Below are 25,646 nucleotides of genomic sequence, written 5' to 3'. Positions count from 1 at the left end.
GACAGACTGTTTACTAGCAGCTAGCAGTAGGATTTAACATTAAATTTTCATTTTGATTAACTTGACTGCAGTTGTTTCTTGGCTGCCTCTTTAGAGCCCACTGCGGAATAAAATTAAAACAGTTGTATGATATAACCATTTAGTTGCGGAAAACGACATTTTTCTTTTTTGCCTGAATGGTGGTGTGTTTTCCCTCTGACTTTCCTGCATACACCCCGTGGCTCTGTCTTCTCCCTTCTCCGATCCAGCTTTTATAGTGTTGCCAGGTTAATTTTCCTAAAGCGGAGCTTTGGCCGTTCTCTTATCCCAGCCCCTTCTCTGACTCCCCACTGCCCACCTTCTTTCTGAGCCCAGCTCATCTATGAAGGAAGGACGAGCCCCAAAACTATATATTCCTCTTGACATTTTCTTGGTCTTCTCTGCTAAAGTCCCCGTCTCCACTCCAGATTTCTTGTTTCTCTTGCGTAGCACACAGCCTGTCCTACCTTACCTTACGTAAAATTACGTGTGAATACATCTCACCAAGAGAATGTCAGCTTTTCGAATGCACAGACCACCCTGTCTTTACATTTTGGCCCACTCTTCCAGTGTTTTGTGCATGAAAGAGCCTCCATAAATAAATGTTTGACAGTCATCTGATCGTACACATTAAATATGTGCAGTTCTTTGTATATTAGTTATTCCTCAAGCTGTGTTTAGAAAAAGCTAAACAAATAAGCAGAGACATGTTTGTTGGGTAAATGAATGAAAAATATCTCAAAATGATAACCGTGCAAAACTCTTCTTTCTTATATACAGTAGTCCTGATTCTCTTACCCTTCACTTTTTCCATTTCCCGTAGCACCTTTCACTTTCTGATGAATTCATAATTTAATTATTCATTTTTGTTGCTGATACCGTCTCCCTTCTTCCTTGGATCGTAAGCATCCTGGATGGCAGGGATCTCTGTTTGTTCACAAATGTTTCCCAGGTGCTGGGAACAGTGCCTGTCATACTGATTGAGTGAATGAGTGAGACTTGGAGCTGAGGGTCAGTTTCTCCCTGTTTTTTGGATTATCGTTGGCAGTTTTCAAGGCAAAAGTCCATGTGGTGTGGAAAGAACAGGGAGAGAGGTAGAGGAACCCCAAAGTCCGTTTCTGCTACAAAGTGATAGGCAAGTTTCCTGACTTGCTCTGAAGGTCATTTCCTCACCTGTAAGGGGATAACACGACCTGAATTAGAGTGTTAATTCTAGGGAGAAAAAGCTTACAGTAAATGAGATTAATAGCCGATGTTTCCTAACCACTCCTAACATAATGTGATAGATTTGGTGCTACACATTTTCCATGTCTGTCACTGTGTATCTTCACAACCACTCTGAAGTAGGAGGGTTTCTACCCAAGACCACAGAGTGGTGAGGAGCAGAGCTTTGACTAGACCAGATCTGTTGGGCTTCAAGGCCTGTGCTTATAATGCCTGCCTGATGTCTGTGTGCCCTTCCCACCTGCCTGCCTCCTGGTGGGGAGCCTTAAGGGTGGCTGTACGTTGGCTCCTATGGAGCAGCAATTCCAGATCTTTCTTTCCTGCCCTAACATGCTTGAGGGGGACACAACGGGCTCATAAGTACCAGCAGTCTCCTCGAGAGCTGTCTTTATGAACCTGGTCCCCCAAAGTGAGAGGGGCAGGGGAATCTGGTTTGGAAAGTTCCCCCTGGTGAATTGGACCTTCTCATTCGAATCTACTAGGATACCTCTGTTTCCAGATCCGTTTCTTCTTCTCCCATCCCATTTGTATCTCCTGCAACAACAATAGAGTATTCTTGTATGAAGACTTTTTTTAAAGACTGTGGCCTTACTGGATTGGAAACAAATTTGATGGCTTATGATTGTGGTACCAAATTGATCATTACAGCCTCCTCTACTTTTTTTTTATTATAGAAGCCGTGAAACTTTTAAGAATTTTTAAGTGAGCTATAAATTCCATTTCAAAACATACAATTATATCACTGACTCTTGATTATTACAATATAATAAGCATCAAAAATAAAAAAGGCTAATTATTTTCTGTATAAAGAAATTAGCCTTTTCAGGCATTATCTGAGCACTTAGAATTACTAAACCAGGATTCATGAGATGGATCATTTCAGCGTCTTAAAAAATGTCTTTTAAGTTTCAGGGGATGGATTTTTCTTTTGAAATAACTTGTCATTGGTTCAAATGCTAAAAATGTACCTCAGAAGATATCAAAATGAAAAATAATTTCATTTGCATTCTATAAAGCTTCATTATTTTTAATTGATTGGGAAGTTTGGTAGGGGGCCAGAGAGAACTGGCAAAACACACAAAATTTACAAGGAGATTCTGGCATCTAATTTCAACCAGTATTTCAACAGAGAGATAGGTTTATTATGTATTTTGGTGGTTGTATTTTAACGATTAAGAGCATAAGCTTTAGAATCAGTCTGACCTAGCCCCGAATCCTCACTTTTCTGCTTATTAAATCTGTGAGCTTAGACATATCACTTAACATTCTGAATCTTGATTTTTTTCCCACCTGTAGAGAGGGGACAATATCTACCTCATAATATTATTGTATCACATGAAATAATATGTGCAAAGCATCTAAATAGTGCCTAACACTTTGTTGGCACTTAATAACTTTTAGTATCCTTGCGAACAGTCATTGAGATAAAATGAGGTTTTGAAAATCTCTTTGCAGATAAGTGGGAAACATTTTTATGGAATCCTGTGTACAATTGTCAGCTTGTTGTGGAATGCCTTCTTACTGCTAATTCAGAAGCAAACTTATGTCATATTAGGATGAACTGTCAAGTTCCGCAATAGTGCAGTTTTAACCCATGAAATTTCACTGCAGAGTGTGGAGTAAGCAGATGCTAATTCTACGTTTCTCCTATAAAATTATCTTTTCTAGGAGAATGCATAGAAGGGCTGCGGGAAAATGACTACCTTCTGATTCATTCGTGCCGTCAGTGGACCACTATCACTGCCCACAGCCTGGAGGAGGGGCACTACGTCATTGGGCCAAAGATAGAGATTCCGGTACATTATGCAGGTAAAACTTCTCTCGAGGGGCAAGAAAAGGCAGAAGAAGGGGACTTGCATATGCTAACTTTTTCCTCCACAGTGAGAAAATAGGACTTGTCTATAAACTAGAATATAATGACATAGAAAAAGAAGAATCAAACACTTTTTGTGGTGACTTTATCAGTGAAAGCTCAGTTTCATTTTGTCCTAAGTACTTCTAATCAACGCATGTAGTCACATGTGGATTCTTATCAGCTATTTATAAAATGAAAATTTTACAAATACAAAGAACGTCTCCGTGGTCTTGGGATGGCAATCAATATGTGTAGACAGCCTCTGAGCTCCGGTGTCTCTGAGTAACCCTGGGTACAACTTAAATGTTGCTTTTGTGACTGGCTTTACAAAAGCCTTTCAAAGGCTTTACAAGACTGCCTTTTTGTTTTTGAGTGAAACCTCTACAATGCCCAGAGAGTTGCCTATCAGGAAAAGGGACCTTGCTGTAGTTCCATTGTCTAGAATGGCAGCAAATGGTAAGTGTTCAATATTTATTGAGTAAATGAATAGTTTGGCCCCTTCTTTTGTTCCTAGGAGTCTTCCAGTTGCCCGTATGACCTCAGGATCACTCAGCTTCTCAGATACTCCTATTAAAAAGAAATTATAAGAAAGAATTTCTCTAGCCTGAAACTTTGTCGCCTAGAACTTTATTTCCTGGCCATAAGAGTAGCCTTCATGAAAAAAGGAGGAATAGGTAGCAGCAGAAAGTACTACGACTGTGAAATTTGGAGCCAGGCCAAAGGGACAGAGACAAGACCAACCCTGCATACTGTCCACTCTCTCCTGCCAAGGGGTCCCACTACAGGTGGGATCCGTGCTGTCTCTAGGAAGCCCAAACTCCTGGTCTTTTGTGGAAAACTGAAAAGGAAGGTATAAGATTGTGCTTCATCACATATACAGTTTGATCTAATGTGCACGTTCTTCTCATAGTAGATTGAGTTTTAGTCTTTCCCCTGACCGCACTGTGAGTAGCCCATCAAAGCAGTCTTCCCCAAGGAATGCTTGCATTTGGTCCTTGACTCACATCTCCTTAGAGACCCCAAACTGCCACCAGACTCCTTGGCTTGTTTCTCAAAGCCCTCAGGGGCTGGGTCTAATCTGCTTCTCCAAACTTACCTTTTCTACTCGGAAGAGGGAACCTTCCATCCAGCTAGATTGGTCCCCTCACTATTTCCTGGACATACCGGGTACTTTTCCATTTACACCATTCCTCAGCCAGAGTTAGGCTTCCTCAGCTTTGCTCTTATCAGAGCCTGTCCGTGCATCAGGAGGGTACGGGCATCCCTACTGTGCCTATATGGCCTCCACATTTCTTGTGTATGACATTCATTGAGCACATGCCCCCAGTCTTCATTCATAGATACACACATATCTTCATTTGCCAGTTGAGACTGTACATTCCTCAACAAGTGAGACCAATTCTTCTTTTTTAACTTTAAAAAAAATTTAAGGGGCGCCTGGGTGGCTCAGTTGATTAAGCGTCCGACTTCGGCTCAGGTCATGATCTCATGGTCTGTGAGTTCGAGCCCTGCGTCGGGTTCTGTGCTGACAGCTCAGAGCCTGGAGCCTGTTTCAGATTCTGTGTCTCCCTCTCTCTGACCCTCCCCCATTCATGCTCTGTCTCTCTCTGTCTCAAAAATAAATAAACGTTAGGGGCGCCTGGGTGGCGCAGTCGGTTAAGCGTCCGACTTTAGCCAGGTCACAATCTCGCGGTCCGCGAGTTCGAGCCCCGCGTCAGGCTCTGGGCTGATGGCTCAGAGCCTGGAGCCTGTTTCCGATTCTGGGTCTCCCTCTCTCTCTGCCCCTCCCCCGTTCATGCTCTGTCTCTCTCTGTCCCCCCCCCAAAAAAATAAATAAACGTTGAAAATAAATAAATAAATAAGCGTTAAAAAAATTAAAAAAAAAATTTAATTCCAGCATAATTAATATATAGCCTTATATTAGTTTCAGGTGTACAATATAATGATTCAACAATTCCATACATTGCTCAGTGCTCATCAAGATAAGTGTAGTCTTAATTCCCTTCACCCATTTTACCCGTTCCCCCCACCCCCTTCCCCTCTGGTAACCATCTGTTTATTCTCTATAGTTAAGGCAGTGAAACCAATTCTTTTTTGTTTTTCTTAAGTCTATTTATTTATTTTGAGAGAAAGAGAGTGTGAGCAGGGGAGGGACAGAGAGGGAGAGAGAGGATCCCAAGTAGGCTCTGCACTGTCAGCACAGAGCCCAAAGTAGGGCTTAAACTCACAAACCGCCAGATCATGACCTGAGCGGAAATCAAGAGTCGGACGTTTTAAGTGACTAAGCCACCCAAGCACCCCAAGGCAGTGAAACCAGTTCTGAAACTCCTTTGTGAATCCTTTGGATCCATACATAAAAGATACAATTCTTTACGGCTGTAGATGCTTGATCTAGGGATCTCATACTTACCTACGCAATGGAATGACCTGGAGAGCTTTAAAAATGACCAGTGCCCAGGTCCCATCTCCAGAGGTTCTGCTTCAGTTGGTTGTGAGTGTGGGTTGGGCATCAGAATTTTGAATTCTATGGTTAAATTATGCAGCCGAGGTTGGGACCCATTGCTCTGGGATGGGCATTCACAGTGTCAGAAGAAAAGATTTCCCCAAGTATTTGTAAATGTTTTATTGTTTTGAACATTGTTTTTTAAATTAACAGCCGGGGCACCTGGGTGGTTCAGTCGGTTGGGCGTCCGACTTCGGCAAGGGTCATCATCTCGCGGTCCGTGGGTTCGTGCCCCGCATCGGGCTCTGTGCTGACAGCTCAGAGCCTGGAGCCTGTTTCAGATTCTGTGTCTCCCTCTCTCTCTGACCTTCCCCCATTCATGCTCTGTCTCTCTCTGTCTCAAAAATGAATAAACGTTAAAAAAATTAATTAATTAATTAACAGCCATTCAGCTTCCACTGCGAAGAAAGATATGGTATGTTCAACAGCCTACTCTTTATCCATAAGGAAGATGACAGTACACTTAACTGGGAATCCAGGCACCGGAGGGAAGGTAGGTGGGTGATGGATGAGATAGGTGATGGGGATTAATTAAGGAGTGCACTTGTCACGATGAGCACAGGGTATGTTGAATCACTCTGTTGTACACCTGAAACTAATATAATACTGTGTGTTAACTGTACTGGAATTACAGTAAACCTAATTTAAATAAAAACCTAATTTATAAAAAAAAAAGAAAACGATACTTTTTTTAAATGAAAATTTGAGGTGCCATGGACTCTAAGATCATACCACTTTACACAAAAGGAAAAAAAATACATTAAAGGAAAAAAAACCTTGAAATAGGACTGTCTTAGTTCAGGCTGCTATAACAGATAGTTGGGGTAGATTATGAACAGTTCAGGTCTCCCAATTCTGGAGGCAGGAAAGATCCAGTGTCTGGTGAGGGTCGTTTTGTCCTTTGCAGGTGGTGGTCTTCTCGCTGTGTCCTCTCTTGGTGGAGTGAGAATTCCACCATCTCTCTCCTGCCTCTTCTGATAAGGGCACTATTCCCATTCATGAGGATTACTTTGTGATTACTAGGACATTTGAAACGAGGAGTGGTCTTTCTCTAAATCACCTCACCCCCACTTCCGCAGCTATTGATTTCTGTCTGATCTGGTTGTTACCATGAAGGTGAGAAAATGGTACATTTCTAATTTAACTCCACTGCTCCTCCTCCTCTTTCTTCTTCTCCTTCTTCTTTGTCTTCTTCTTCTTCTTCTTCTTCTTCTTCTTCTTCTTCTTCTCCTTCTCCTCCTCCTCCTCCTCCTCCTCCTCCTCCTCCTCCTCCTCCTTCTTCTTCTTCTTCTTCTTCTTCTTCTTCTTCTTCTTCTTCTTCTTTTGAGAGAGAGAGGGAGAGCATGAGCAGGGAACAGGGGCAGATGGAGAGAGGCAGAGAGAGAGAATCTTAAGCAGACTCGATGCTCAGTGCAGAGCCCAACATAGGGCTTGATCCCACAACTCTGGGATCATGATCTGAGCCAAAATCAAGAGTTGGAACCCCACTGTTACTTGCTCTACTTGTTAATTGTCTTTCTGCCATTTGTTTACTTACTTACCTATTATGGAATTATGGATTCTAACTTCATTCAGTGGGTTATAATACATTTCTTATTTATTTTGATGTTCATATTGTCCTAAAGTTAGCCATTTGGGAACAGCTAACCCATGTATCTCTGTGACATGTGCCCCCTTCGTCTTTTCAAGCATGTACTTATTTTCTGGCCTATATAGCAACCATTCATTTCAGTCAGTGTGCTCTTCATTTGAGGCCACTGCACTGTCATGTTCTAGGCATTGCTCCTCACTGTGTGTAAATAGCGTCCTTTGGAGTTGTGTAGTGCACAGCCTGGGCAGCTGTATGCAGCTCTATTCACATATATTCGAGAATATAGTAAAACTCAGCATTTTAAGGAAATCACGATTCAGACTGCCTTTCCCATACCCTTCATCAGAAATTTTCATGAAATTCCTCATGTGAAAAGAAATAATTTAATAAAATTGAGAAAAGATAAATAGGACCTGAACTCCTCAGAACAGCACTATGGATGGTAAGGAGAGTTGCCTTATTCTGAATTCTAAAATTATTAGATGTGCTTTGGGGGAGAAAAAATAAAGACCTCCCTCATTCTGGCAAAATAAGTTTTTCATTTTGGATAAGAAAGAGTTTTCTTGGTATAACAAATAATTGATTCCAACAGAGAATGTGTTCAGTCAGCATCACATATTTTGCTAACAGCGGAGAAACCACTCAAGAAAAATTGGCATAGTGTTTAGAAAAGCGATTGCTGCTTTCACACAAGTTTTATTCAGAAGGCATCACAAATAAATTGTATCTAAACTTTCTAAGTTCTCACTGCTCCCAAGACGGCAAAGATTTCCTAAGGAACATGCAATGCAGAACTCAGAATTTTTCTGCATTCTCAGACCATGTAAGCTACTGCTTGGCACTTTACCAAAGCCCGCTCATTCACCCTGCATGTGCCCCCCCTCCGCCCCTTTCGCTGCCCTGTCTCTCCTGACATACTGAACTGAAAAACAAATCTATTCAAAAAAAAATTTTTAAACCTAGTGAACTGCATTATAGCCAAGAGTTTCTAAAGGTGAATGATTTTCATTTTACAATTCACGTTTCTGTTCATCAGATTCCTTTGTCTCTACAGCTTGGAGTGGTCAGTCAAGCAGACACAAGTTGGTTACTGCTGAAGCTCATACATCAGGATTCCTTATTTATGCTGACCCCTTTAGGGCATTAAACCAAATTTAGTACTCACAATTTGACTTTTTTTTTCCTTTAAAACTAATATAAACTTCAGGCTCCACAAAAACCTGGATATGCCATTGCCTCTGGAATTTAATTTATCTTCCTAAGGCTCCGACTTTCCAATCTGTAGAAAGGAGATTTACTTAGAAAATGTCACGAAGATTCTTTATGATCTAATGTGTGTAAATGACTCAACGCTGTGCCTGGCACAGTAATGAGTACTAAATAAATGTTACCTCCTCATTATCACCTGTCTCATGAAAACCGACCCAGAATAGCTGTCTGTAAAGACAAAGCTTTGAGAAACCAAATGGGTCAGAATGTGACATCTCTGTGTGTCTCTGGTCTACCAATTTGAGAAGTAGTAGGATTCTGAGAGGGTTTGTGAAAATTTAAATCATTTAATGGAATGCTTGCCGTCATCATGGTGAACAGATTGCTACTTGAACATAAGCATCAGAGATAAACGGCAGCCACGTTTGGCTTCTATTTTTAAATTCTCATCCTCCTGCAAATCCGGTGAATCTATAACAAGCAAAAATGATCTCATTACTTCCTTACTAGCTACAATATGCACAGAAATAAGTGACACTGGAGCATAAGGTTAGTGTAAGATTTGCTTAGGAAGTCTGCAGGGCTCTTACTCAGCAAGCACCTGGGTTGCTATCAGCAATGCCTGTTTTTAAAAATGTGGGTGTGCAGTCTGTCTCTCAGGCAAAATTATAGTAATGTGGTATCTACATAACCTTGGAGTGTAATTACTGAACAAAAGGAAATGTCGAAACAAGCTAATTTTATTCTCCCGGGTTGCAAGTTTAATTAGCATGAATCATCCATTTACAAAAGTAAATGCTAGCGTTGAACAACACTTTGTGTACTTTCTGTATTACATGAGATATAGTTCATGTGTTAAAATGGGAATAACCAAACTTTCTTTCAAAACGACCTATGGACTAATAAGAGTATAACAAGAAATATTATCCCCCCCCCAGTTTTTCCAGTAATAAATACTAGATTTATTTATACTTAAAGAGTAACCACTTTTCATATTTGAATCTTTAGGTCACAGTTTGAAATCACTAAAATTCATTCAGTGCTATTTTCTAGACACTTTGTTAACTCAGCATTTTACTTTGATTTCTTCATGGAACTTTCACAACAAAGCCAGGAAGTGGGTTCTATTCTTATCTGCATTTTTCACAAGTACAAATTGAAGTTCAAAGACGTTGAGTATCTTATCACACCTCCTAAGTGTGATTTGAACCCAGGATATGTGACTCCAGAGCATGCTTCCTCACTATTATTGCCTGGAAAGTGCTAGAAGGCACTGTCCACACATAAGGCATTCTAACCATTGTACAGAAGAGAGATCTATTAGAATCAGCCAGTAAGGGGGTGCCTGGTTGGCTCAGTTAAGTGTCCGACTCTTGATCTCAGCTCAAGTCATGATCTCATGCTTCGTGAGACTGAGCCCCATGTCGGGCTCTGCACTGACAGCGCGAGACTGCTTGGGATTCTGTCTTTCTCTCTGTCTCTGTCCTTCCCCCTGCAACCCCTTTGCATGTGCGCGCACTCTCTCTCAAAATAAATAAATCAACTTAAAAAAGTGGAGAGAGAGAAAGAATCAGCCAGTAAGGTGAAGAATGCTTTCACTTTCCTTGCCTTTCACACACAGTTCACTAACTGTATTCTGACTCTAGGGGGAAATTAAGTAAATATATATTTATCTTGACCTTTTCCAGATTTATAAGTCATCCGCAAACAAGTGACATTCTCATAAATTACCAGGAAGAAGCAAAGACAGAAGAGCTTCCCAGGGAGCCCCTTGGACTTGGAGAGGGTGGAGAGGGTGATGTGTGGGGAGCCTGCAGGGAACAGGCAAGTTGAGGCCTGGGGAAAGCATGTTTTAAATGTGGATAAGGAAATTGTCAGTCTCTAAAAGGTGGGTCTCAGTGAGTAAGAGCAAGGCAATTAGATAACAAAGGGGGAGTAAAAATGAGTGGAAGGAAGAGCAAGCTTGGAGCGATTACTCTTGTCAAGATGGGTTACAAAGAAGCCAAGAGAGAGGACATAAAAACAGAACGTTTCTAATACTCATTTTTAAGAATAATGGAGTCTGAAGAATCTTTCTAGGCTAGGGGGAATGAATCAGAAGAGAAAAGAGGGGGAGACAATTTAGGTAATATCATAGCCTAGTGTCTGGGAAATTGTCATTGCCATTTTTGTCTCTTGAAAGTTGTCTGTTCCCTCTTTCCCTCCCCTCCTTTACTTCAGGAACTCATCGCTGTAGCTGTTATAACCTAGATTCATAGTCGGAAGTTTAGGAGGATGTATCTTCTACACTTCAGCATTTACCCTGACACTTTAATCCAAAGCAAGGATAAAGAAATCATGTAAACATCTACCTTTGGTAGAACTATGACTCAAGCATTTTCGCCATCCTTTGGTATAGCTTTCTAGTGTCTCCTCTGAACGCTTAAGAACAATAACCCCAAGGAAATTTGAATATGAGTGACCTTTGTGATGAGATGATAGGGAAATATTTTGATTTTGTTAGGGGTGATACTAGTTTTATAGTTGTGAAGAAAATATCTTTGTTTCTTAGAGGTGCGTACTGAATTACTTAGGGGGGGAATGTGATTATAGTTTATAAAATGCTTCAGCAAAAACAAACATAAAAATAGATGAATGTAAGACAAGCTCTTAAAGTTGTTAAATTTTGGTGAAGGATCGATGGGGTGTTCATTATCCTAATTTTCTGTTTGGAAATTTTTGTAATTAAGAAAAAAAAAGGGGGGGGGGACCTTGACTTACCAACCAGCAGCAAAGTTAATCGTAATATAAAACTCTTAAGTGGTGGTCTCACCAAACCACTCTGCCTCAATCGTTGAGTCTTATTTATAGTCTTAAGTAATTTCTGTTAGGAGTGAGAGTTCACCGTCCACCGGGTGGTTTTGTTCCAGTGCTGAGTGTTTGTGGAAACAACCCAGTGAAAGATGAACTCGGGAAGAAATGATTCCATCTATATAGCATGGTAGCACCATCCAGTGAGTGCCTTCCTAAGAGGAAAGGATTGCTCTCAGCATGGGCTAGCTTCCAGGGGGTACCCCAGTTCGTGGTGGTGATTTAAGGGAAGGGGCAAAAGGGATGTGTAAGATTTGGGAAGAAAGGAAAAATATTTTATTAGTTTCTTCTTAAGAGCCTTATGGGAGATATGGAAAGGGGAAATGTATGAGCAACTTCATGGAGAAGTATGTGGTGTGGCTTCTCTTGATCTATAAATGCTAGTAAAATGACTTTAATAAAACCTTGAGAATCCCTCGATTGCTATTTTCACATTTCAGCCCGTTGACTCTCCTTATAAATCACACACTGACTCTACCAGCAGAAAATCTAGGATCAAAAAAATTGAAAACTCAGGCGCAAAACCGGGATGGGCTTTGGGGTTTACAACTCTAGACTGCTGTTTTCTACATTTTTTCTACTGGTATGTTGGTGCTGAGTGGAAAGTTGGTACTTGAACGGGATACCTCCAGTTCAAGTATAACTTAACCTATGAGATAATGCGATTAACATCAGGTGGAAAGTTTGAACAAGTTGCTTCAAACCACACTGTTAATGGAGTGTTTATAGCACTAGGGATGGACTAGTCTCACTTCATAATTTGATTTCCATGTTGGATTTGTACCTCTAAATGAGTACAGATCTTTTTTTAAAAGGTGACCTTTTCAAAGGTTCCTTTTCAGCTTTTAGGAATTGTTTTGAGTTTTTTTTTTTTTTTTCTTTACAGAAAACAGACTTAATAATATTAACGTTCCAAAACTGATTGCAGTGCTGGTAAAACTTCCGGAAGTCACTCCACTCTGTTGCTTAGAACTGGAATCACTTACCTTTTGGACTCCCTCTCCATGAGGCTGAGTGCTGGCCTTCTGGTAAACTGCTTCCCCATCTGTTGTCAGGCATCCTCGACACAGAAAAACAACGAACCGCGGGGTCCAGGCCGGCTTTTTTGACATTTAGGGCAAGAGGAGAGATGATTCAGACGCATTCATGTGTGTTTTTAGTGAAGTCTGCATTAGCAGGGCCTCCAACTTGTTGGGACTGGTTTATAGAACATCATGGGGTTTGTCCCCAAGAGTGAGTCAAGCCAGTGAGTGAGCGTGAGACAAGCAAAATAAACGCAGAGCTTTTATTTTCTAGGTGTTAGAAATCATTGTAGGTAGGGGTGCCTGGGGGGCTCAGTCGGTTAAGTGTCCGACTTCGGCTCAGGTCATGATCTCACAGCTCGTGAGTTTGAGCCCCGCCATCAGGCTCTGTGCTGACAGCTCAGAGCCTGGAGCCTGCTTCGGATTCTGTGTCTCCCTCTCTCTCTGCCCCTCCCCCCCCCCAAATAAACGAAAAATTTAAAAAAAAGAAATCATTGTAGGTAAATGAAATGCTGTGGGTACATAAACACTTGAAATATTACATGAGTTTAATGCCCAGTGGCAATTATTTTTTTCCTTACAGCTCTTCACACCCTTTCATCATCTTGGCTTTCTTACTTCAATAAGCTAGTCATCTTGGGTCGGAATTTTAGTTCTCATCCACCTCTTATCTCTGAAGTTAGTGTGTGTCACGTCTTGTGGATGCTATCTCTTCAGTCCCTGTCAAAGCTGCTCTCACTTCCCAGCTATCCTCACTGGGTCTCACCTGCTCTGAAGACCCGAGAGTCCCCTCTCCTCTTCCAGTCAATCTTCAGTGCTATGGCCAGCTTCTTGTGCCTCCATCGTGGCTCTGTTGCTCACTGGCTAGGACTTGGCAGAGGTGTCCCCACGTGGGTGCAAACTCTTGTGTAACACAGAGCCTTTCTGAGGCCTGGTGTCCATTGGACTAAGGACCCTACTACCCACGAGACACCACACTGGGTACCAACTCCCCGGTGCTGTTCGTTGTTCCCCTGGCCCCACCTGCCTGGCCTTGCCCCCCTTTCTGTATCTAGTACGTGGGGGGCTCGCCCATCAGAGTCACCACCCAACTGTGAAAACCTGCCTCAAACACCACCTTCGTCAAGAAGCTTTCCCTAATTTTCCACACCAGGTATCTGGATAAGGGACTTCCTCTTCCTTCCACTTTGGAATCCCTGTAACTGTTCATGCCAAATAGTGTTTCCATCTTTAACAGTTTGTGCCCAAGAGTGTTTTCGTCTTGCCCTTACTCTCCTCTCTGCTGACGGCTTCTTGAGGACAGTCCTGGCTGTCGTATCACAAGCTTGAAACTTCAAGGGCTGAACTAAATATTTTTGACCTAACTGAAATGCATTCGTCTTTAAAGGACAAACTTTTTTCATCAGGTTGACAGAAGATGCTGAAGAACTGGTCTAGTCTCAGATTCCCTTGGAGCAGGCAGATAGAACGCTACGCCCCTACATGGTTAGAGGAAGACAGTAAGCATTTGCCCTACTAGAGGCACAAACAAATGGTGATGGGCTGTTGAATAAGGGGAGATCCATGCTGTCTGGGAGTGGCAGGTGAGGGCCTTCACGTGAACCTGGGAGAAAAGTGCATTCTGGACATACCAGCTTGAACAAAGGTTTGGATTGTGGGCAAGAGTGAAAGTGATTTCAGGACTTTGTGGGAAGAGAGAGAAGGAGTACTTGGGAAATAAGTTTAGAACAGGTGGCGAAGGGGTTTGAGTTCTGGAATATTGGGAGCCGTCACCTCTGTGCCTGGGGAGCACTCACAGAATCGGTTTCTAAAAGATTCCGAGAGGCTGCCTTCCCCCACACTCCACCACCTACCCCACTGATTCAGAAAGAAGGATGAGAAGGTGAGAGAAAACCAGATAAGGAAGTTGTTGAAATAGACCTGATGAAAGATAATGAAGCCCTGAAGTAAGCTGGGGGAAATGCTGATGAGCTAGAAGTTGATACCTTGTTGCAGGGAACAAGATAACAGGAGACACATAATTCTGAGATTTTGTTGGGGGGGGGGGGGTCCCATTTCTAAGGAAACAGGCCTTTTAAATTTTTTGACCTCCCAAGCGTCGGCATTTAGTTGTGCACACTTTTTCTTAATGGGTTTAATTTATTTCTATTGTTTTCTTTTTTGCTAAAACACCCTTTTCCCTTAAAATAGGTGTTGGCAACAACAAAAAAATCTTTCATGTTCTTTCTAAAAATAAAGAGAGTAGGAAAGTAAAGATTTGGAACTTTCTAGCAGAAGATTCTCCTCATCTCAGGTGCTGAGCTTCCTCCTAATGGGGAAGAATCTCTTGTCCTTTTAGTTCTGATGCCAGGTACAGCAGAGATAATCCCACAGCAAAGTATGTTTGGAGTCTTACTCCAAATTGTAGGTTGACTTGTTAAGATCAAAACTTCTATTATGGAATTGATCACAGTTCTTAATGACTCTGTTACTTCTTTAAGAAGACAAATGATTGTTTTCTTTCTTTACGGTAGACCAGTGGTTCTCAACCAAGTTGCGAGTTTGCACCTCTTCATCTCTGGGACATCTGACAATGTCTAGAGACATGTTTGGTTGTCGCACTGAGGGGAGGGAAGCTGCTATCGTCTGTAGGTAGACACTAAGGATGCTGCAGAACATTCTGTAATGCACAGGACAGCTGCCATAACAAAGCTTTCAGCCCAAAATGTCACTGGTGTCAAGATGGAGAAACCCAGAAATTATTAGTCTTACTATTATTTTTCTCCTGGTAATCAGTATCAAAAATTCTCACTATTTGTACAGAGGTCGCCAGACAAATGTTGTCTAGAAAGCCAGTGTCAGAGTTAATTTCTAAAACATAACGCAGCGTTGCCCGGAGTAAAATTTAAAAAACAAACAAACATGTTACACGTTTTGTGAATAGACATTACTTTCTGCATACGGTGCATCAGACCAACAGGAACTGTGTGCGTCATGGCAGAAAAATTCAGGGGGCAGCAAAGGCACAATCTCATTAGTTGCAAATTTATCCTCCACACTACTCTGGCTCTTTCCTTCTTTTGTATTAAAAATGGGTATATCTGTAAATGCCTGGAGTAAACAGAAATAAAACAACATTGTAAAACCTGATGTTCCTGCTTTAGATTGCGGTGTACATCCTCATAGCATATGGTTCTTAAAATGATGTTGAAACTGGGGTGCCTGCGTGGCTCAGTTGACTAAGTGTCCGACTCTTGATTTAGGCTCAGGTCATGATCTCACAGTTCGTGGGATCCAGCCCCGTGTTCAGCTCCTTGCTGACAGCACAGAGCCTGCTTGGGATTCTCTCCTTCTCTCTCTCTCTCTCTCTCTCTCTCTCTCTGCCCTTCCCCACTTGTGTTCACTCATAGACGTGCTCTCTCTCTCTCTCTGTCAAAATAAATACATAAAACTTAAAAAAAATAGAGTGAATAAATGCTGTTGAAATTAAGAATTTAATACGGTGTATCTGTGTGGGGTCAAGATCTGGGGGCCCCTCTCCCAAACTCTCTAAATGGAAATGTATCACCATTTTTCTTTTATTGCTATATCTTCTCCCTTCTCTACATTTTAACAGCAGCATCTTCTTATTACGTCCCGGCAACACATTTAGAGTTCAGATCTAGGGGGGAGACATTGAAGCAGTGCTGTTGGAGCAGGTCTGTGGAGATTTTTGGATATTGACTGAATAACTGAATACCTATTACCCACTGGGCAATGGGTGCAGAGAGAAGAGAGACCACTGGGAAGGAGGGAGCGTTGTGGCTCTTAAGACCCACAACAGTGAGTGCACAGGGACCCCCACTGTGTGGTTGCTGGGCCAGGGCATCACACATTTAATCATAGAAGCTGTCCCTTTCTAGATGAGGAAACCAAGGCTTTGGGATCTCAGCCAAGGTCCTACATTCAGTAGGTGAAGTTGAGATTCAAACCCAAAGCCATCAGCCTGTGAAGCCTGAGTACTCAACCTGCCTCCTGCCACAGTGGGTAGATCACAAAGTTCTTCTGAACCTTCTGGGTTTGGATTGTGTCTTGTCAGCAGTGAGCTCACTCCCGTGATATTATATTTGTGTTTTAGAGATAACTCTTTGGCAGCAAGTGGGGGGTGGCCCATTGTGACTCGCAAATTGCATAAGGAAGGTGGAAATAGCAAATAATACGTTCCATTGTTCTTTGGGACTGCTCCTAAGTCTCTCGGGCAGGCTGGGTGAATCATGAAGAGGATATAATCTCAGGTATGAGAAAGCATTTTGATTGAGGCTGTAATTGTTCTTTTTGTGTTTTTCTCTTTCCTTTACCTTTAACAAAGCTTCTTGTCAGCCAGCAGACCTACACACTGTTCTTCCCCTCATTTAGTCTCTTCCTTCTGCTTGTCTAGTGGGAAAAGCTCATGGATTCGAAGACTTTTTGTTCCTCTCTCCCATTGGAGCACCACGCAGAACCGTCTTCTATGTGTTCCCAGGGTGTAAACTCCTGGGGAAAGAGCAGTCCTTTCGTGTGAGCAAAACTCCACGTCTGGATTAGTAGGGCAGACAACTACAGAAACTGAAAGAATAAAGACATTTAAACTGAACTACAGACTTCCTGGCACATATAACTTCACTTCACCTCTGTCCTGCTCTCTTTCTGAGTTCACATATATTCATATGTTGTTATGTAGTGACTGAGTAGTCTTTTTTTGTCAAGTGATAGAGGGAAAGCCAGATGATGCATTTGCTGGAACTATTAAGAAATTATGTTCTCTTTGGGGCGCCTGGGTGGCTCAGTCAGTTGAGCGTCCGACTTCAGCTCAGGTCATGATCTCACAATTCATGAGTTCGAGCCCCATGTTGGGCTCTGTGCTTGACAGTTCAGAGCCTGGAGCCTGCTTCAGATTCTGTGTCTGCCTCTCTCTCAGCTCCTCACCCACTCACACTGTCTCTCTCTCTCTCTCTCTCTCTCTCTCAAAGATCAATGAATATTAAAGAAAATTTTTTTTTGAAAGAACAGAAATGATCTTCTCTTTGATACTGTGTTCCTGGTGAGTTTTGTCATTCCCAATGAGCGTGTTGCTGTTTGGAGAAACAGTACCCACTTGCTGCTGGTCTCCAGTCACCCCCGGACCACTGTCTTCAAGCTTGACCAGCCAGACAGTGCCACACTGTGATTCAGTAGTCACACTAGACCTTGAATGACGCAGGCTGCAAGGTGTTGAGGTGGATCACCTGTGGATCAGCAGCTCTGTGATTCCTGGTCGACTCAAGTTTATCGCTTCTTTCCTTGCAGCAAAAACAGCAGTATGGAAGCAGGAATGAGATGAGGATTCCCACTTTCACATCTACTTTTGTGGCTGTCTTGGTCTTTTGGGGCTGCTATAACAAAATACGACACATTGTGTGGCTTATAGACAATAGAAATTTATTTCTCACAGTTCTGGAGGCTGAGAAGGCTAAGATCTGTGTGCCAGGTTGTGGCAAAGGCCCTGTTCTGAGCTGCAGCTGGCTGGGCACACCGTGTCTGCACATGGTGGAAGGGGCTAGGGAGCTCCTTGGGGTCTCTTCTAAGAGCACTTCATGGCCTAAGCACCTCCCAAAGGCCCTACTTTCTAGTACCAACACATTGGGCTTTAGGATTTCAAGGTATGAAAGGTAGTTCATAGCCGTGGCCTGACCAACTTGTAACTTTCCCCCCAACTAGAGTAGTTCTGTCCATACCAAAATAACAATGTAGAAAGGTGGTTCATTGACCTGGTTCAACTGCTTAGAGGCTATGCGATCTTTTATATAGGTTACCTAAACTTTCTGTGCCTCAATTTCATCATTTATAAAATAGGGATACTAATACCTATTTCATTTACTTCCTGTGAGGCCCAATTGAGCATATATATATGTAGCTAACAAGTTTAGAAGAGCACTGGCATATCCCAAGTGTCTCTCTGTGATTAGTTTCTGCTGCTGTTGCCGTTACTTTGTGGTTTATATTGTTAGATACAAAGGAAACAAGATTCCAAACGTTGGAAAGGAAGAGGAAGATATCTTACGATTGTCTTCCTAGGAAATCCCAGTAAATCAACTGAACCAAAGATTATCATTAATAGCAGAATTTAGTGGTCAAGTATAAGATTAAGTTATAAAAATCCATAACATTTCTAATATTCGAGAAATAACCAAGTGGAAAATGTATTTTTTTGCAAAGTAGTACAGAACAGCATCCAGAACACCTTATTGTTTCCATTGTAAGAGATCTTTGCCTGATCTAAATGAGGATTTAAGGTTAAGCCTTGAAATGTCGACACATCCATTATTCAGTAAGACAAGTGATTCTTTGTTGGCATGTGAAAACATGTTAAATGTTATGTATAGATTTGTTTTAATATTTAAAATATCCTTCCTACCTTTACCTGAAGGATCTTATTTTCAGATTTCTTCCAAATAACCTATTTTTAGATACCCTGATTAGTTTGTGCCATACTTCTAATTCAGCCATTTGTCTGAACATGGTGAGGTATGATGAGACCACTTCTTTAGATTATTGGCCAGATTTTTTTTTAATGTTTATTTATTTTTGAGACAATGCAAGAGACAGAGTGCAAGCAGCAGAGGGGCAGACAGAGGGAGACACAGAATCCGAAGCGGGCTCCAGGCTCTGAGCTGTCAGCACAGAGCCTAACGCGGGGCTCAAACTCACGAACTGTGAGATCATGACCTGAGCTGAAGTCGGACGCTTAACTGACTGAGCCACTCAGGCGCCCCATTGGCCAGATTTTTTTTTAATTCCATTAAATATAGGTAGAAATTAAGGTTCCTGACAATCCACATGTGGCTACACAGTAGTGATTATGGCCTTACTCTGGGATGGCCGTATTAAGTCAGTACTGAATCGTAACAAAATCTATTTGATCATTTTCCCAAAAAGTACATGTAAATTGAATTGAAGAGCCAGACATGTGCCACAAATCTATTCACTGTTAGAATCAATTCTAAATCACTGGATCTAACTATTGCCTTTAATGAAATGATTTCCAGTTTGACCACCTATAAGGATAGGCAGGATATTTAGCATGATTATGCTGTGCCTACAGGAAATCTAATTGAAGGAAAATATTACTCCATTTGGCAGCTTTTGAATGGATTGAGTTTCTCAAGTGATTCTTGACTCAGTTTAACTGGTCTGAATGAGTAAGATAGGGAGGTTCCCCAAAGTCAGACAGATTTGTGAAAAAACCCATATAGTTTAGGATTTGCATTTCCACCATTGTTTAGAATCGCTCTTTCCAGGCACCTGGGTGGCTGAGTCAGTTGAGGGTCCAACTCTTGGTTTTGGCTCAGGTCAAGATCTCGTGGTTCATGAGTTCAAGCCCTGCATCTGGCTTTGTACTGACAGTGTGGAGCCTGCTTAGGATTCTCTCTCTCTCTCCTTCTCTCTGCCCCTCCCACTCACTCGCTATAAATAAATAAATAAATAAATAAATGAAAATAGAATTGCTCTTTCAAGTGTGCAGACACTTGGGTGACTGTGTGAGGTGCAGTGGGTTTTAAAGTTGGAATCAGAAGCCATACCTTCTAGTGCTTACCTCTGTAATTTATATTAATGATCTGTAACATCAGAAAAGTATCTTCATCCTTTCTCAGGTCCCAAATTTTAAAGTATGATAATATTATTTATGATATTAAACATATTACATATAAAAGTTCTGCAAACTATAATGAACGACACTTTTGTAAAGCATTACTTTTTGTAGAACTAGATTTTCCTGGTTTTCCATATACTTAGCACCTTCTTTAGGAACAGTGCGTGTCTTTTGTGCTTAGAATAAATGGTACCTGATTTTGAAGCCCTTTTAAATGCCCTCACCTCAAATGCTGTTTTTGAGAGGAAAGCTGTTTCTTCTTGTAAGTCTCATAGCACTTTATTGAAACCGTGTCTGGTGCTCCAGGATATACAATGCCTTTTACCTGTACTGGCTACTTTATTATAAGCTCTTGAATATGGTAGTTCGTTTCTCTTTGCATTCTTCATAGTCCCATGCAGTTTGCTAGGTACATAGTAGACGTTTAAATGGTTGAACAAATGAATATGTGAACAAGTATTAGATTGCTACATGTCTTATTTACCATTTAGAGTTGTTCTCAAAGGCAAATGTTTTACAAAAATTTTTATTTTTAGAATCATCCAAGTATTTTCTTTTCCTCTTTCATCCTTTACTTTTCTGTCTTCCCTTACGATATATGATTTATTTGCATATATAAATATAAATATATATATATATGTATATATTTCTCCAGAGGTACTGCTTAAAACTAGTGCTCAGTTTACTTTTGTTGGAGGTATATTGTTTTGCTTGAATATTAAGAAAGAGTCTAGCATAAGGGGAGTATTATTAGTTCTTTGTATTTGGAGGTAGAACGTTATCGTATGGGCATGTGCACACAAGGGAAATATCACTTGCAGGGTAGGTGGAGAGTTAAGTCATTGATCCAAGAACACATAAACTTGTATTTAGAAAACCAACCTGCAAATTAAAGGAAGCACTCTAATTATCATACAGAGCAAGAAGTAGAGTGGTATGTAATAAGTGAATACACTGTATGAAATTGGCCAACTGTCTACAAAAGATGACCGTGTGACCTCCCTTTACCTTCAGCAGAGTGTCATCTTTCTAAAATTGACTTGAATGTTTCCTATGCCTTTTTTTAAGTTTTTTATTTATTTTGAGAGCAAGAGAGAGTGAGCATGAGTGGAGGAGGGACAGAGAGAGAGAATCCCAATGCTGGCCTCAGGCCTTAGTGTCACAAACCGTGAGATCATGACCTGAGCCAAGATCAAGAGTCGCAGGCACCCCCTTATGTCTTTTAAGATCACGTTTGAAACATTTGATAGGAAATAAGTAGTGTGAACACTGGGTTCATATTCTTCAGCGGGAGCTGAAGCATTTCACGTATAAGAACTCAAACCAATCTCATCTCTGTTATTAATGAGAGCAGCTGAAATCATACACTTGGTTTAAGCAGATCAGTTTATTGGCAAAATGAAATCCATGAGCACATTCTCCATCAATCATGAACACTGTGTTTTCATAGTTTATTTAGGGTGAATCCCAGTGGTATCATTTTAAGGTTTATTTTTCTTGAAATTCTTGTCTGCAGTTTTATAAGGCCTTGAAGACTAATTTACAAAAGTAATTATAAGAGACTTCCCATAAATGGACACCATGGACAGTAAATCTGATCCACTTTAAAGCAGATGATGGAAAATTACCAGGTTCTTCTATCTCTGAAGGTTGAAAAACAGAACAACACACAGTGACCGACCTTAGCAATCTTATGGAGATATTTGTGGGCAGCAAGAACGTATTATGTGGCACCTGTTCCATTTTGGTGTCATCTTCTGGATGCCTTAGTTTCAGGTGGCTTTACTTGTAAAGGATATACCCTGAAGACTTGAAAATTCATGTCGTCACTGTTTCTTGTCAGAGTCGTCTTTTCCTGCAGAAAATGTGCAAGAAGAGAAAAATATAGGTGTTTTTTTCCTTTTCTTCCTTTCTTTTTTTTACTAATCTGACCAAACCAGAAGATGATATCAAGTACTTGTTTCCTGAATAGAGAAAGCTCAGTTTATGTTTTACACCATTTTCCACTTGTGTCTGTGAGTGAAGGTAGGTGAGGGACATGGGCACCTGCGAGTTCTGCTGTTCCCTGAATTCTTTGATCTGCCAGCGAGAATAGGAAGTGATGTGCCCAGCAGGAAGTGCCTGTGATTCACTGTCCCCTTCGCTTCATGCCCCCTCCCACAAGAACATGTTTTGGGCTTTGAGTTCTGCCCAGTCTGGTCTACTGTATCCCAGGGTTCGATTGACTTTATACCTGTCTCTGTTCCAAGGTGGTAGAAAGAAATGCCCTCTCCGCACAAATGGAACCTAGTTTTTACCTAAGTAGATAAAATGCCCCTTTATTAAAACATGTCCAGAAAGAGTTTTGACATTATAGGTAAGAAACAGTATTATCTTCCAAGTTGATAGAGCAATTTTGCGTGTCTCCTCCAGCTAAGCTATTTGATGGTTTGGTTTTTCATTCTCTAATTAAAAGTAAAAATTCAGATATTTATCTACTGTTCAGGGAGATGTACCATTCATTAATGCTTTTAAATCTTTGTGCTGTATACAGACTAGAGAGAGTAAGTAATACAGAAAGCTTTATCAGACCTGTTCCTTCTGATAACCGCTAGGAAAACTTCTACAGGAGGGAAATTGGCATGCGAGCAGTAAGTGTAGGAGTAAGAGGGAGAGGGGACAGAACTCTAACCAAAATGAAACTGCTTGGAGGCCGTGTCCTGTCCTAAAAACTGGCACAGCACTCAGCTTTCTGCAGTAACAACCCATGTCCTGCTTTCTTCTCTGGATGTCCTTGGGGGCTACCTTTTTTTATGTTCTAATTCTGACCTCTAGTTCTATTTCCTGGTAGAGTGAACCCAAGCCAAATCCAGTGGCTCTTCAGCCAACTGGGCCAGTTTAACCAGTATTCCCAGCTTTGTTGACATTGCAACACCACAGCAGAGAGCTCTGTGTGTTGTTCTTTTTTGTCATGGTGAGACAGAGGCAGGTGTGGAAGCTTCACAGGGTGGAACTTGCCCCTCTCTGATGACTCACTGGGTGTCACTCTTTGGGTGTATATTATCAGTACCCCCTCGCTAGGATGTTGTTTGCCCACAGAGGTAGAGCTCCTAGGGCTCTACTTCTAAGATTGTATCTTTAATCCCCTGGAAACATTCCAAGTGGGTAATGGCTCCCTATCTTCTAAAAATCAATAGGATTGGGTGTGTCCATTTCCTATGTTTCTCAGAAGTAAGGAACATTTGTTTTGTCAAAGGGTAGAGTGCGTCACATAGAGGACTTGTGTTTTGATTTAGCAAGGAGACTGTACTTCCTTTTGTGTATGTATTGGTGATTCTCATAACTTAAAAGGTGGTTTAAATATAAAGATATGATTTGTTTTATCAGTATCTAATAATCTTGTCAACAATAAATATTCTTTATGTCTGCATTCTGGGCATATATGTGTATGTCTATATGTATTTTTATATGTATTTTACGTACACATATGCACACACCTATAGACACACACAGAGGAATGTTTGAAAGGATGGTCACCAAGATGTCCATCTCTCGTGGTAAGATACCACCCGATTTTAAAAACCAACCAACCCAAACCCCTTCTTTAACTCTTGTTTCTCTGTTTCATACTCCTCCACCAAGCATCTTTACCCTTCATCTCTCATTTACCTCATAACTCGTGCTCTGGCTTTTGTTCTTATAACTTTATTGAAGTGGCCTTTACAAAGATCCTTAGTGCATCTTACTTTCTACTTACCGGACATTTTCCAGTTCTTTGGTGTCTGGACGTTTCTACCACATTGAAGACTATTGTTTGTTTTGCTCCTTGGAATTCCGGACCTCCAGGCTGCCGGGACGTCACCACCCACTCCTGGCTCCTCTCCGAGCTCTCACTCTCAGCCCCCACACCTGGTATTTGGTGTCGCCCAGAGTGCCATCCTGGCCCACTCCTCTCCCTCCCTGACATTTGTCTTTAGGAGCATCTCCATCAACTCGCCCTTCAACCTGCTCTTCTTCCTGTATCCTGTTTGGTAGCACCACCACCCAAGCCAGAAATTTGGTAGTCTGCCCACAACTTCATCCCCCACATCCTGTGATTAAAAGTCCACTGATTCTATCTACTCTGCATATCAAATGTATCCTTAGAAAAAAAAAAAATTCCTGCTGCCCTCATTCAAACCCTCTTCCTTTTTCATTTACAGTGGCCTTTGAACTGCCTCCAGTTTTATTCCCCCAAATTTGCTACCCACACAGTAGCCAGAAAGGTCCTTGGTATTTAAAACACACGAGGTGCCCCGTGATGTGGTGTAGTTAATCAGGAAGAAATTAAATAAGAAGTCCTTATTTGAAATGATACCTGACCCAACACCCAACCCCACAAAAAAATTTTGTTTTCAACTGAAAGTTTTATCAACAGCCATACACTTAACCATTCTGTCATTTTAAAAGAGATATATATATGTCATATGTATATATATATCATATATATATCATACATATATATCATATATATGTATCATATGTATACATATATATCATATATATGTATCATATATATGTATATATATCATACATATATATCATATACATGATATATATATTTAACCTGCAACAAGTAATATTGTCAACAAAGTACCTCTCTTTATTAGTTCTGAAAGTGGAAAGAAAGAGTTCCAGATCTGTAAACTGGTAGGCTTTAAAAAAATTCTCTACAAGACCAATTTCTAACTATCTTTTCTTTAAAGTATAAAAATACTTAAAAAGTATATATGTAAAGTATACATTCATTTGCTTAACAAATGCATACTTTAACTAATTTGGTTCATTGTCCAAATTGATGATGTGAAAGCCATTCTGCATCTTGTAAAGAAGCATATGGCCCTGAAATGTGAATGTACTCTCGGAATTAGTTTTGACTTCCACTCATTCATTCTCAGGATGTCTGATAACTTAGAGCTATGCTGGAATATAATCATCCCTAAAGCTTATTTGTTGGAAAGGCAGTGTAATAAAAGTAACATTCAGATGCCTGTGCCGATCTGTCTTCACAGAGAGCAGTGGCATAGGTATACCATTCAGATCACATGCAGACTAATTGTCCACTTTCTGAAAGGACAGTTACTATATTTTATGTTGAATCCCCAAGTGGACTTTTCTTGGTTGGCTATATTTAAATGAAAGTGCTGAGCAATGCCTTTTGTTTGTGTAATTTCACTGTTCTTTATTATTGCTGGGGAACTAGGTTTCTCAGACTCTTGATCAAAATGCACAGCCTGTTTTTGAAAAGCCACATTCATGTTGTGTGTGCATATGTGGGAGAGAGGGAAGGAAGGGGAAGGAGGAGGGGAAGAGGAGAGAAGTATGTGAAAGGAGGAGAAAAAAAATGACCAGGAATGAGTTAGGAAGGTAATAACTAGGGCTGGGTTGGGAAGGGTCTTTATGGATCCACTTCCATTCATTAAAATGAATAATTTAATCACTTGGTACTTAGCATCAGGGTCTGTAGAGATTCTATGACCTTAATATATAAAAGACAGAGTTCCTGCAATCTAGAGGTTATCAGTAAGTCAGTGGGAACAATGACTCAGAATATAAAAGGAAAATGGTGTTTTTACTAACTGAGGAAATTCATTGAGACCTCTCTTTCAATTCTACTAAGTAGCTTTTTTTTTTTTTTTTTTTTTTTTGCCTGATAGTCCATGAAAATTACTTGACCACCTCTGACACATTGCTAACAGATATGAAGATCCATTGGTTAATAGAAGTTT

General features: G+C 41.0%; 1 protein-coding gene across 4 annotated transcripts in view; it reads left to right on the top strand.

The window, feature by feature from the left end:
* GAREM1 (GRB2 associated regulator of MAPK1 subtype 1) overlaps window positions 1-25,646 on the top strand; it is a 201,465-nt gene that overhangs the window by 72,598 nt on the left and 103,221 nt on the right. For all 4 annotated transcript variants that reach the window (XM_027068718.2, XM_027068717.2, XM_027068716.2 and 1 more), the window contains one exon: window positions 2,911-3,051. In XM_027068718.2, the coding sequence (XP_026924519.1) occupies window positions 2,911-3,051 (141 nt within the window). The remainder of the gene's footprint in view (window positions 1-2,910; window positions 3,052-25,646) is intronic.

This window comes from Acinonyx jubatus, chromosome D3, assembly GCF_027475565.1.
Source record: "Acinonyx jubatus isolate Ajub_Pintada_27869175 chromosome D3, VMU_Ajub_asm_v1.0, whole genome shotgun sequence".
NCBI lineage: Eukaryota > Metazoa > Chordata > Mammalia > Carnivora > Felidae > Acinonyx > Acinonyx jubatus.
This window is presented reverse-complemented; position numbering and strand designations above follow the sequence as displayed.